Source organism: Ovis aries, chromosome 24 (assembly GCF_016772045.2).
Source record: "Ovis aries strain OAR_USU_Benz2616 breed Rambouillet chromosome 24, ARS-UI_Ramb_v3.0, whole genome shotgun sequence".
In the NCBI taxonomy this organism is placed as follows: domain Eukaryota; kingdom Metazoa; phylum Chordata; class Mammalia; order Artiodactyla; family Bovidae; genus Ovis; species Ovis aries.
The window spans coordinates 4072334-4084891 of record NC_056077.1 but is presented as its reverse complement, the minus strand read 5'-3'; the positions used below and the strand labels follow the sequence as shown (position 1 = coordinate 4084891).

General features: G+C 57.5%; 1 protein-coding gene across 8 annotated transcripts in view; it reads left to right on the top strand.

The window, feature by feature from the left end:
- The window catches only part of CORO7 (coronin 7), a 61054-nt gene extending 48520 nt beyond the window's left edge, over positions 1 to 12534 (top strand). For 2 of the 8 annotated variants that reach the window (XM_042240441.1, XM_042240445.2), the window contains 10 exons: positions 1231 to 1372; positions 1462 to 1551; positions 2350 to 2466; positions 2736 to 2871; positions 3286 to 3374; positions 3700 to 3786; positions 10679 to 10763; positions 11528 to 11664; positions 11996 to 12061; positions 12380 to 12534. In XM_042240441.1, the coding sequence (XP_042096375.1) occupies positions 1231 to 1372; positions 1462 to 1551; positions 2350 to 2466; positions 2736 to 2871; positions 3286 to 3374; positions 3700 to 3786; positions 10679 to 10763; positions 11528 to 11664; positions 11996 to 12061; positions 12380 to 12466 (1036 nt within the window). In that variant the 3' untranslated portion in view covers positions 12467 to 12534. Of the gene's footprint in view, positions 1 to 1230; positions 1373 to 1461; positions 1552 to 2349; positions 2467 to 2735; positions 2872 to 3285; positions 3375 to 3699; positions 3787 to 3916; positions 4567 to 6904; positions 6974 to 10678; positions 10764 to 11527; positions 11665 to 11946; positions 12062 to 12379 lie in introns of those variants that run through there. The other 6 variants (XM_042240442.2, XM_027961781.2, XM_042240444.2 and 3 more) reach the window with 6 other exon arrangements.
- Positions 12535 to 12558: the final 24 nt, after the last annotated feature.

Below are 12558 nucleotides of genomic sequence, written 5' to 3'. Positions count from 1 at the left end.
AATGGATGGGTGGGTGGGTGGATGGATGGTTGGACGGATGGATGGTTGGGTGGATGGATAGATGGATGGGTGAATGGATGGTTGGGAGGATGAATAGATGGTTGGGTGGATGGTTGGATGGATAGGTAGGTCAGTGGATGGATGGTTGGATAGATGGATGGTTGGATGGATGGATGGGTAGGTGGATGGATGGGTAGGTGGATGGATGGTTGGGAGGATGAATGGATGGGTGGGTGGGTGGGAGGGTGGATGGATGGATGGTTGAGTGGATGAATGGGTGGATGGACAGATGGATGGTTGGATGGATAGGTGGGTCAGTGGATGAATGGTGGGGTGGATGGATGGATAGATGGATGGGTGAATGGATGGTTGGGAGGATGAATAGATGGGTGGGTGGGTGGGTGGATAGATAGATGGGTAGTTGGGTGGGTAGGTAGGTCAGTGGATGGTTGGATGGATGGATGGATGGGTAGGTGGATGGATGGTTGGGAGGATGAATGGGTGGGTGGGTGGTTGGATGGGTGGTTGGATAGATGGATGGTTGGGTATCCACCCGAATAGATAGATGGATGGTTGGATGGATAGGTAGGTCAGTGGATGGATGGTTGGGAGGATGAATGGATGGTTGGGTAGGTGGATGGGTGGTTGGGTGTGTGGATGGGTGGGTGAGTGGGTGGATGGATGGTTGTATAGATGGATGGTTGGGTGGGTGGATGGATGGGTAGGTGGATGGATGGATGGGTGGATGGACAGATGGATGGTTGGATGGATAGGTGGGTCAGTGGATAGATGGTGGAGTGGTTGGATGGGTGAATGGACGGGTGGATGAGAGGGAGAGAGATGAGGAAGAATCAACTGGGGCCCAGAGGGATGAGATCTGTCCCAGGTGCGAGGAGCCCATTCCTGGTGGGGACCAGATGAAGCACACAAAACAGAACCAAGCCTCCTGGAGAGGTCCAGGGGAAGGGCATTTGGTGCTCTAAGGGGAGGATCGGGGTGGGGGGTCTCCTAAGAGAGGTACCTCTGACCTGGGTCACAAAGGGACTGGTACCCACAGATCCGGAGGAGAGGGCAGTGGACTCTGGTGGAACGGCCCAAAGGGTGACAGCCTGGCTGGAGCAAGGGCCCTAGAGCAGAATGTTGGGGAAAAAAGCCCAGACATGCTGGAGTCTTTGTCATGCCTGCCCCGGGCCCCTCCCGCTCTGAGGACCCACTTCTGTCCCCCTGCAGCCGAAGTGAGCGCCAGCTCCTCCTGTATTCAGCCAAGGCCCTGGCTGGTGGCCCCTCCGCAGTGCTGGGGCTGGACGTGGCTCCCTCGACCCTGCTGCCCAGCTATGACCCAGACACCAGCCTGGTGCTGCTCACGGGCAAGGTGGGTTGGGGAGCACAGGCGTGGGCTTTGGGCAGGTATCGGGGGGAAGGCACCTGAAGCTAGCCACTTCACTGCCGCCATCCCCCTAGGGCGATACCCGCGTGTTCCTGTACGAGCTGCTCCCCGAGGCCCCCTTCTTCCTGGAGTGCAACAGCTTCACATCGCCCGATCCCCACAAGGTGAGCCGGCGCGCCGACTCTGGGTCTGTCCCCAGGCAGGACCGCGGGCTCTCCGCCCTCTAGTGGCCACATGGGCAAACTGCATGGGCCCATGGGACCTGCGGGTCACCAGGCCCTGGCTGGCAGGGTGTGCCGGGCAGCCTCCGGACCTGGTTGTTAAACTCACCCATTACTGAGAATTAAACTACGTAAGGTTAAGTCTTATGAACCCACAAATAAGTTGCATTAAAGACCAAGGCAATAGATATTTAATTTATCACTTCGCAGTTATTTTGTTTGACTTCACTGTTACTGGTGCTGTCGAGGTTACTTAATCTGCGGGCCCTTGTCCGCCAGAGCTCTATCCCGAGCTGTTACAGCACTTCTTCCTGTATCTGCATTCCCCCAGTCACATTGTTGGTGTGAAGCTGGCCAGGCGGGCAGTTTTTACACCGTGGAACTAGGCAAATGCTACAAACCAGGGCATTTTTCCTCCCAAGAGCTAGTTTTTAAACATCACACCACCGTCCAGGGCTAGGCCTTGCTCCTGGAGGTCCTAAGTGAGAGGTCCTGGGGGTCCGGGTGCCAGCGAACTCTGGACTCCAGCATCAGCTGTGGTTCAGCTGGTAATCAATCTGCCTGCAGTGTGGGAGACCTGGGTTCAGTCCCTGGGTTGGGAAGATCCCCTGGAGACGGAAAGGCTACCTACTCCACTGTTCTGGCCTGGAGAATTCATGAACTGTAGTCAGTCCATGGGGTCACAAAGAGTCGTTCGCGACTGAGCGACTTTCACTTTCTCACACTCCCCTGCCACCCCAGGGATTCATCCTCCTGCCCAAGACAGAGTGTGAAGTGCGGGAGGTGGAGTTTGCCCGATGCCTGCGACTTCGCCAGACCTCCCTGGAGCCTGTCGCCTTCCGGCTGCCCCGAGTCAGGGTGAGCTGGGGATGCAGTATGCCAACGCCCAGCCCCGCCACTCCCCGGCCCCTGTCACGGGCTTTGGGGCCTGGCTGGTCTTGTTGCCAGACTGCCCCACCCACTGCTCTGTGGGGCATCTGCGCCCCTTACTCTGCTGACATTCTGAGCCCCGTAGAAACCTCAGACTGGGGTCCTGGGTCTCGCCATGCCCGCCTGCCCAGTGGAGGCCTGTGTGCCCTGGGCCTTTGCTTGGTGCCTCAGAGCAGCCCCTTCCTCCATCGCTGCAGAAAGAGTTCTTCCAGGACGACGTGTTCCCCGACACCACCATGAGCTGGGAGCCGGTGCTCAGCGCTGAGGCCTGGCTGGGAGGTGCTAACGGGATGCCCCAGCTTCTCAGCCTGCAGCCCCCCGGCATGACCCCAGGTAGGATGAGGGCCTGGGCGATGGGGGAGGGGAGGACAGAGGGGAGCAGGTGGGGGCTGGAGAAAGGGGCAGAAGGTCCAAGTCTGACCCTCCACCCCTGCTGGCACTCAGGAAGCTCTGGTGTTCCTAGGGACAGGTGGTTGTACTTTGGACTTGGTCTGTGAGCCCCTAGACGGTAGCGCCCAGGGTCTGTGTTTCTATCAGAAGCCCCCCGCCCCAAATGTGCATGAGTACACTCACACAGCCTGGTGCCGAGGGCAGGCCACGTGAACCGAGGGTTGGGTAGCTGTGAGTGCCACCTTTGGACTCTCTGCCACGGAATCTCCTATCGGCTGGAACCCAGGGGTCGGACCAGGAAGCCTGGTCCCAAGGGGCCTCTCTCCTGCCTGATGCTTGTCCCTGGTCCCACCCCAGTGAGCCAGGCCCCCCGTGAAGCCCCTGCCCGGCGGGCCCCCTCCTCAGTCTACCTGGAGGAGAAGTCAGACCAGCAGAAGAAAGAAGAGGTAGGCGGGGAGAGGGCTGGCCGCAGCGGGGGAAGGGGTCCTGGCTGCACATGGCGCAGCCTTTCAGCTCTCTAGTCCAACCCCGACTGGGCCAGGAGCCAGTGTCACCCATCTGTCAGTTGGACAGCTTGATGGGGAGGTCTTCCAAAATTCTGAAACTGACCGTCATAAGGGGGTGGGGCTCAGGAAGCCAGGGAAGGGCAGGGAGAGGCCCTTCCCAGGCCTGGCCCTGCCCAACCCAACCAGACCCAAGTGCACTTGGGACCTCTGTATACAGAGACCGCCATTCACTTCCTGCCTCTTGTCCCGTCCACCCTGTCCCCAGCTTCTGAGCGCCATGGTGGCGAAACTAGGGAACCGGGAGGACCCGCTCCCACAGGACTCCTTCGAAGGCGTGGATGAGGACGAGTGGGTGAGTGGACTGGTTGGGGGGCCAGCATCCTGTCCTGTCCCTCCCCGACTCACGCCTGCAGCCTGCTCACCCATGCCTGCCTCCTGGGCCCTCCCGACTCCCCTCCCTGCTTCTTGGTTCATCTCCCCAGGACTAGCCTGCGCACCAGCCGCCTCTAGCCTCACCCTCCACTGCCACCTCCAGGAAAGCCTGGTGCCCCCGTGCACCTCACATCTCTCCCTCAAACTGGAAGCCACCTCCTGGCCCTGGCACACCTCATCCCAGAAGCCCTGGCTTCCTTTGAGTCTTGGGCATTTCCACGGCCTCTGGGCTCTGCTGCAGTCTCCATGGGTTGTCCGCATCTCTGCTCTTTCTGGAACTGGGCGCTTCGCCTCACTGCCTGCTAGCATGAGGAGCCAGGGGCATAGGGGTGGGGAGGGGTGAGGGCTCAGGGGCATGTCCCTGGGCAGGCTCTGGGCTCCCTGTCCCCCCTTCCTCTGACCTGGGCTGGTCCCAGCTTGGGCTGGCTTTGCTCAGCACCTTCAGTTATCACATGCCGTCCCATCTGGCCTGCTGCCCCAGTTCCGGTCAAGGGTCTAGGGGGCTGGCCCCTCCACCTGGCCATTTGGAGCAGCTCCAGCCTCAGGGGTCTGGGACCAGTCACCCTGCTTCCCAAACTTGAAGCCAGGAGAATGGGTGTCACAGAGCTAATAGCCCAATTAAAGGGGGTGTGAGCCCCACAGGGACTGGCCTGCACGTGTCCTGGATGTTTTCAACAATTAAACTTTTCTAAGCTGGTCACCCTGGTGCCACTGTGGTCTCTTGGCTGGCTGGAAGGGGAAGGGGAAGGGGACAGCGGTAAGGGTGACGGTAGTCTGGCCCTGGGCTCCACCTGGTCCCAGGCCTCACTCTGCTCCTGCTGGGAGTTCATTCATTCTTCCGACACATGGGTACCTGGCCAGGTTCTCTCTGGATGGCAGCTCCGGTCATGAACGGGAGAGACAAGGCTTTTCAAGGCACTTGGCACAGTTTTAGTAGGCAGAAGGGAGCCAGACTGTGCTCAAGTTCGCAGATAGACAGTGTGTAGAGAACTGTGAAGTAGATAAACTTCATGAAAGGGAGCCCCTGGGATGCAGGGGGAGACCGTGGTCAGGGTCTGAGAAGTGACGAAGCTAAGAGATAACTCCTGAGGGTCACAGAGCCCAGGAGAGAGCCCTGAGAAGAACGTTTCAGATGAAAGGAAGGGCGCTGAGGGAAGACTGCATTTGGAGACTCAGGAAAGGAAAGAAGGGTGGTGGTCCAGAACACGGTAGGAGGCAGCCGGACTCTCGTTCATTCAACAGGAATGAAGGACTTCCCTGCTGGCCCAGCAGTTAGGAATCCATCTGCCAATGCAGGGGACATGGGTTCGATCCCTGGTCTGAGAAGATTCCATGTGCTGTGGAGTAAATAAGCCTGTGCATCACAACTGCTGAGCCCATGCTCCAGAACCCATGCAGGAGAGTAGCTCCGCTCACCGAAACTAGAGAAAGCCTGCGTGCAACAAGAAAGACTCAGTACAGTCGCCAATAAAAATTGTTTTAAAAAGCTACTCTTCCAGGTGCTGATGCCCAAGAGTAGAGAAAAGGAGAAAAGAGGTCCACATTCTAGTGGGAGGGAACAGATAAATGGTATAATCTGATAGAATGTGATAAGAGTTTCAGGAAGAAAAAAAAATAGGGATCAAGAATGGAAGTTTAAACCAGACGTGCATGCATGTTGAGTCACTTCAGTCGTGTCCAACTCTTTGCAACCCTATAGACTGTAGCCCACCAGACTCCTCTGTCCATGGGATTCTCCAGGTAAGAATATTAGAGCAGGTTACCATTTCCTTCTCCAGAGGATCTTCCCACCCAGGGATCAAAGCTGCCTTACTTACATCTCCTGCATTGGCAGGTGGGTCCTTTACCACTAGCACCACCTGGGAAACCCATATAGTATGATTCCATTTCTGTGAAACACCCAGAAGAGACCTTCATTGAGGAGACAGTGAGTGGTCACTAGGGACTAGGGGAGGGGGAAACAGCTAGTGACTGCTTATAAGTATGGAGTTTTAAGCAGGGAATGAAAATGTTCTGGAACTAGTGGAGATGGTTGCACAACTCTCTGAGTATACTAAAAAGCACTGAATTGTGAATTTTGAAGGGGCGAATTGTATGTGGTATGAATTATCTCCCAATAAAACTGGTAGTAGTAGAAAAGCAAAGAGGAACTTTCACTCCACGGTTTACACTGCCAAGGCCATGGGTTCAGTCCCTGGTGGGAAACTAAGGTCCCCTAGGCTGTGTGGTGCGACCGAAAATTTTTGAAAAAGCAAAAGAATGGAGTACAAGTTGCAGCCCTGGTAGGGGGTCAAGGTGGCCTCGCTGAGAAGGTGACATTGGAACAAAGACTTGGAGGAATGAGAAGAGCCCTCCTTCCTAGACAGAAGAAACCTGAAGCGAAACAGATTTTTCCTTTTTTTAACTAGTTTATATATATATATATATATATATATATATATATATATAAAATTAATAATTTATTTATTTGGCTGTGTCGGGTCTTAGTGGCAGCAGGTGGGATCTTTCTTGTCATGAGGGCTCAGCAGTTGTTGCCTGGGCCTAGTTGCCCCTGTGGCATGTGGGATCTTAGGTCCTGGACTGGTGTGCTGCAAAGTGGTGTCTGCTGCAAAGTGGATTCTTAACCATTGGACCACCAGGGATGTCCCTGAAGCCTTTTTTGAAGTTTTCCTGTCTTCTTAAATATTGGTGAAAATTTAGCATCTTACTCCTTACCACGTTTGTGAAATGTATGTTTATTCTGTCTTTTAAGTCCCAAATACTTTGGCAAAATGAGGGGAAAAAGTATCTCTCCCCACCCCCGATAGAACAGGCCTTATTCTTTGTTCCTAGCACCCCAGGGTAGTCACGGGGGCTAAGGTGTCCTGTGTCCTAAGCCTCTGGAGGTTTCCCCGGCGCCTGAGGCTGAGGCAGGCCCCACCCATAGCCCCGCCCACAGACCTTAGGTCTCCGCCCACGCCCCTGCGCTTCTATGGAGCAACGCGCATGCCCTGCGCATGCGCTCTTCGCAGTCTCCCTTGACCTTTGACCCTCCGGCCGCCCTTGAGCCGGGGCCGCGGGGCGAGGAAGTCGGAACCTCGGACTCCTGAACCTGAGTGGTCGCCATGGTGAGACCCGAGGAGCGGGGAAGAAGCCGTTTCGAGTACGGGGGCGGGGGCCGGGCCGAGGAGCTCCGGCCGGGATGCAGGCGCCGCTCGCTCCGCTGTATGCCCGGCGGGAAGCCGGGACTAGGCGGGGGTCGCCGCCGGGAGCCCTTCTGCGGGCGCTGGCGACTTCGGGGCCCGGGGAGAGCCGTCTAGCTGGAGGGCGAGGCGGGCCGGGGAATACCGAGCAGATGCGGTCGCCGCGTGCACCAGCCTTGTGCAGGGGGTCCTTGCTCGATTCCCGAGCTAGTTGATGGTGTCGCCCCATTATTGTTCCCATTTGAAAGCTAGTTAATCGGGCTGCGGGACTTTTCACGAGCAAGTGGCAGAAGTGGGACTTGACCCTGCGACACCGATAATTGAGCGTATCTGCGGTATCATCCCGAGCCAGCCCACAGATCTGGCCCACCCTGGTAGAGTCAGGTCACCTGGGGACCTTTAACAGTGCAGAGTCCTGAGGTCTATCCCCTGATAGAGGATTGTTCCCCAAGTTATTGAGGCAGTGGCTTTGAGGAACCACTTCTTAACTGATCGTGATAAGGTGAGAGCTTTCAAGTGCCAGGCCCGGAGCCCTGGGGCTTATGTAGGTTCTCATTTAATTCTTAAGCAGGTACCCTCGTCTCCATCTTAGAGGTAAACAACCCGGAGCTCGGAGAATCTGACTTCTCCGGGGTCTCTCGTCCTGGTTTTAGCTGATGCTACACACACAGTGGTTGTTCTTGCCTTGTAATAGTCACTCCCATTTTCTGAGGACCACTCCCCACTACCCCCCCCCCAAACTGGGTCCCTCACAGATGTTCCTGCATGGGACTCAGTCAGCCTTGAGGGACCGAGTGAAAGGTGGCCCCCAAGGAGTTTGTACCTTAAAGGAGAAAGGCAGGGAATCCATAAAATAGGACAATATATTGATGGGAAAAGAAAGACAGTGCAGAATGGGTTGGTAGAAATGGGGGGAGCCTGGGAAGGTTTCACTCCAGGAAATGGGGGTGATGTGAGCTTTGTCTTTATTTTTGGTGGTGGCACGTGGGATCTCAGTTCCCTGACCAGGGATTGAACCTGTAACCCCCTGCATTGGAAGGATGGTGCCAGCTGTGTCCAAGCCAAATCTCGAAGGATGCTGAGGTTTGACAATATTGGCATAGGAAGGAGGGTATTCAGTGGGTTAGTAGGTATGGCGTTTGTTGGGGGTGGGGTAATGAAAACGCTATGTGCAGCTCAGTGAAGATCCTATTTGAGAAGAGTGACCCGAGATGTGTGAATTCAGAGCTACAGAAACTATGGAGTAAAGAAGTAGGGGAACTGACCCTGGAGTCAGGGAGTAAAGGGTCTGCCTGTAGTGCGTGCGGTGGAGAGTGGTGAGGGAAGATAAAACCAGAACCGTTCTTTGTAACCAGAGAGAGCTGGGGGGTGGGCTGTATTGGCTGCAGCGGCAACAGAAATGGGGGATTGTGTGTGTGTGTGTTGTGGGAAGGCCAGAGCCCTCCTTCAGCAGAGGGAGTGGAAGGCATTGGGAAGCCCTGTCAAGTGTCGCATTCATTCACATATGTACTGGGCACCCACTGGTGCCCGCCACAGCCCGTGCCCTGGATGTGCCCTGGCAGATGTGACAGTCCTGGTCCTGACCTCCTCCTGCGTGGTTGTGATGTGCGCAGCTGTTTGCAGGCGCCCTGGGCAAAGACAGCCTCCTTTCTATCCCGGTGTGTCCTTGATAAGAGGGTGGGTCCATGCTGGCTCGGCTCACCAGCCCAAGGAACTGCTGTGAAGGGAGCTTTGCACGTCAGTCTGTCCGGGTCCAGGTTCCCTTCTTGATGTACTTGACATGGGACAAAGCACATTCCCGAGTGCTCCCCAGCCCCCCACGCCACCTGCGGTCCTTTGCCAGCTGCAGGGCTCTGGTCCCGCATTGGGCTGTGGTGTTCCCCGGACAGGGAGGGCAGTGCAGACGTGTGGTGATGCAGGCTCTCAAGTGTGGCAGCAGGAGGGGAGGTCCAAGGCCTGGCGGGAATTCCTGGCCAAGGGAATCCTCGGAACCACTGGCAGGCCTGTCAGCCTCTCTGTCCCTCAGGCAGGACTAGCTGTCCATCTCAGAGCCTCCTGCCCCACGTGGGAGAGGCTTCAGGCAAGCCGGGGTGGGGGGAAGCCAGGTGAGACTTTCCCACCGGAAGCGCATCCTCCTGGGCCTTTTCACCTCAGCACCTGCAGCCTTGCCCCTCCTCTGACCCCTGGCGAGTTTTCACAGAGCTTTGCCTTCTGGTGTGAAATATGGGGCTTGTGAAATCCAAACTGACTTCTCCTTTGGCCTGGAACCACACCCACCTCACCCATCAGGGGGGCCCAGCAAGGCCAGTTCCGGAGTCCAGGTTCCACTGGGATCTGACAAGCCCGTCTTTGGCCTCTGAGTTGGGTCCTGCCCTTCTGTTGTTCAGTCGCCCTCCCTGCCGACCCTATGTGAGGTGGGCAGCCTGGGGACACCACAGCTGAGAGCACGGGCTGTGGGTTTTCTGCCCATCTTCCTCCTGGGTGCCAGTGGTGTGTCCTCAGGTTGGTCACTAAACTTCTCTGTGTTTCCCTGTCTCGAGCTGTCAGGATCAGATGGCACAATAGATAGAATGTGTCCATCACAGGGCTCGACACCCTGGCTAAGTTATTGTTGGACACCAACACTTGGAGGCGCCGCGTGATCCGTGGTGACCCGCAGTGAGCACTCGCCGGTATCCTTCATGCGCACTTGTGTACCATTTCACATGCATGCGCTGTCTGTTATCCCTAGTCACAGTAAGGTCTGTGTTTCGCGTCTCAGCCACACTACTCGTCTTGCCTCACAAGTCCCCCAGGCTCTTGGCTGCTCCCAGGCATCCCCTACACTCTCCTAGTCTGGGCTTCCCCTGGTCCCTCTGCCTGAAAAAGCCCCCGTGTTACCATCATGATCCTACTTGCCCGGGAGGAGTGCCCTCACCCCCCAGAGTCCCCACATCCTTCCTGAGGGTTCTCCTCCCTCCGTTGACTGTGCCCACCTCTGGTCCTGCTTGATGCCCCACTCGCCTCCGTGGGGCACTGGACCACGTGGTCTGAGTGGAAGCCTCCCACTCTGCATGGCAGTGGGGATTCCCTCAGGGCTGGGTCCTGTGTGTCTAACGCCCTGGCACTGACTCTCAGGCGGGGTTTGAGTGAAGCAGTGAGCCAGTGGAGGAACGGGGGCCGAGGGTGGAGCGCATTTTGCTCTCTTGTTGTGTCGAATGGAATGGACTTGAATAATGTGAGGAGAATCAGAATGGCCCTGCATCTCACCACCAACAGATGAAGGCTGGACCCACCAAGCTCAGATGCAGAACTGGCAGTGAGTCCGGGACCGACCCCGAGTTCTGGCTCCCAGGCCACGTTGCCTTGGCTCCTGTCCGCTTTGTCCGAAGGCTGAGAGAGTTCCATCTCCCTCTGGAGGACTCTTTCGGGTACCTGCCCCCCAAAACTCAAGACTGCTCTCCTGTGAGCCTCCAATGCCTCCCAGAGCAGAAGCTTGTATCAGGTGCCGGGAGGAAGTGGCCTGTGGCTGCCGTGCTGGGGTCCCTTGCCTCAGCCTTCCAGCAGCCTTGCCACTCGGCCAGCACCTCCAGGGCTCATCTCCGGGGCCCTGAGAATGCAGCCACTAACAGGTGCCTTCTTTGCCCACAGGCCAAGTACCTGGCCCAGATCATTGTGATGGGCGCTCAGGTGGTGGGCAGGGCCTTTGCCCGGGCCCTGCGGCAGGAGTTTGCAGGTAAGCTTGGGTTCCTGTCTCCCTGGGCTGGGAAATCCTGCTTGGGTGAGATTTTCCCTGCAGTTGTGGGCCTCTCCCTCACGCTGGGCCACCTGTGAATGCAGGGACCCCTTGTGGGCTGGGTTCTGGCAGCTTGGGTGGCCTGGGACACTTCCTGTAGGGGGCAGTGCTTGATCTTGGGACATTCCCAGAGAAGGGAGACCTGATTGACGCGAGCATCCGGCCAGGAGTGGGCACACTGGCCTGCCTGCCTGCCTGTTTTTGCAAATAAAGTTTTATTGGAACAGCCAGCCAGAGTCCAGTAATTGCAACACAGACTAATTGACCTGCAGAATCTAAAATATATTCTCTGACCCTTTAAGGAAAAGTGTACTGGCTCCTAAATCAAGAGGTCACCCAAGGCGGCCTGCTTCAGTGGCCTCGGTGACCACAGGGCAGCCAGGTCTCATCTGGGCTGCCACCCCTGCCCGCAGCCTCACTCTGCTACCCTAGCAGCCTAAGCTCCCCGACTTGTCGCATGCCCGGGGTGAGAGGGTGGGGAAGACAAGGGACAGGGTCATCTCCTGGTCTGGGCCGGAGACCTGATGCCAGGTTTGACCAGCCCCTGCCCCGTCCTCTGGTGGGGAAAACCTGTCCTCACTTGCCTACCCACCCCTGGAGGAGATGCCCCCTGGCCCTGCCCATCTCCTCCCGCACCCCCTGATGGGGATGAGCTGCTCCCTGGGAAAGCCCAGGGTCGGGCGCTCAACCGCATATTCACACAGCCAGCCGAGCAGCGGCAGACGCCCGGGGACGTGCCGGACACCAGTCTGCAGCCGCCTCCAACCTCTCAGGCCTCAGCCTCCAGGAGGCACAGCAGATTCTCAATGTCTCCAAGCTGAGCCCCGAGGAGATCCAGAAGGTAAGGCACCCCCGGCCGGCTTGGAGATAAGCCGACCACAAGTGGGGAGAAGGTGGCAGGCTGCCAGCTGATGGGGGGAAGGAAGGAGGCAGGAGTGGGGGCCCTGAGCGCGGTCGGCTGGGACTCGAGGAGGCCACCGTTTGTTGCTCTGCAGGCCACAGAGGCGGAGGCACAGGCTTTGTCTCATGGGCGCCTGTCCGCTTCTCCACCCCTTAGCGGCTCCCAGCGTTGGAACGCGCTGAGGGGCGAGCCCTTTCGCTTTCCTTCTTTGTCATCTCCTAGCTTCCCCCGCTTCTGTAACCAGGGACTCACCGTCTCCCCTCCTCTGCAGAACTACGAACACCTATTCAAGGTGAACGATAAATCCGTGGGTGGCTCCTTCTACCTGCAGTCAAAGGTGAGCACGGGGGGAGGGCGGGCTGGGGCATCCCTCGCTTCTGGGCGGTTCAGAGCTTGGCAGGAGAAGGGTGCCCAGGGCTCAGGGGGCCCCCTGAACGGCCAGTCCCTCAGGGTTGCCAGTGGGGCTGGGTCGACCTGGGCCCTGTGTCACCCTGGATGGTGGCCCCCAGCAGCCATGGCCTGGAAGAGCCAGGACTGCTAGCTGGCGGGGTGCTGGAACCAGCTCCCTGACCTGCCCACGGCCCTCCAGGAAGCCAGAGCAGGACCTGGGGAGGGAGAGGGTGCCCAGCCTAACTGTTTGTGACCCCCTCCCCAGGTGGTCCGAGCGAAGGAGCGTCTTGAGGAGGAACTCAGAATCCAGGCCCAGGAGGACAGGGAGAAACAGCAGCCACCTAAAACGTGACCGCTTGGTTCCTCCCGCCCACCCGTCCGCCTCTAATTTATAGCTCAGTAATAAATGTCTTTTCCGCATTTCTTGAGTATGCATGTCCAGAT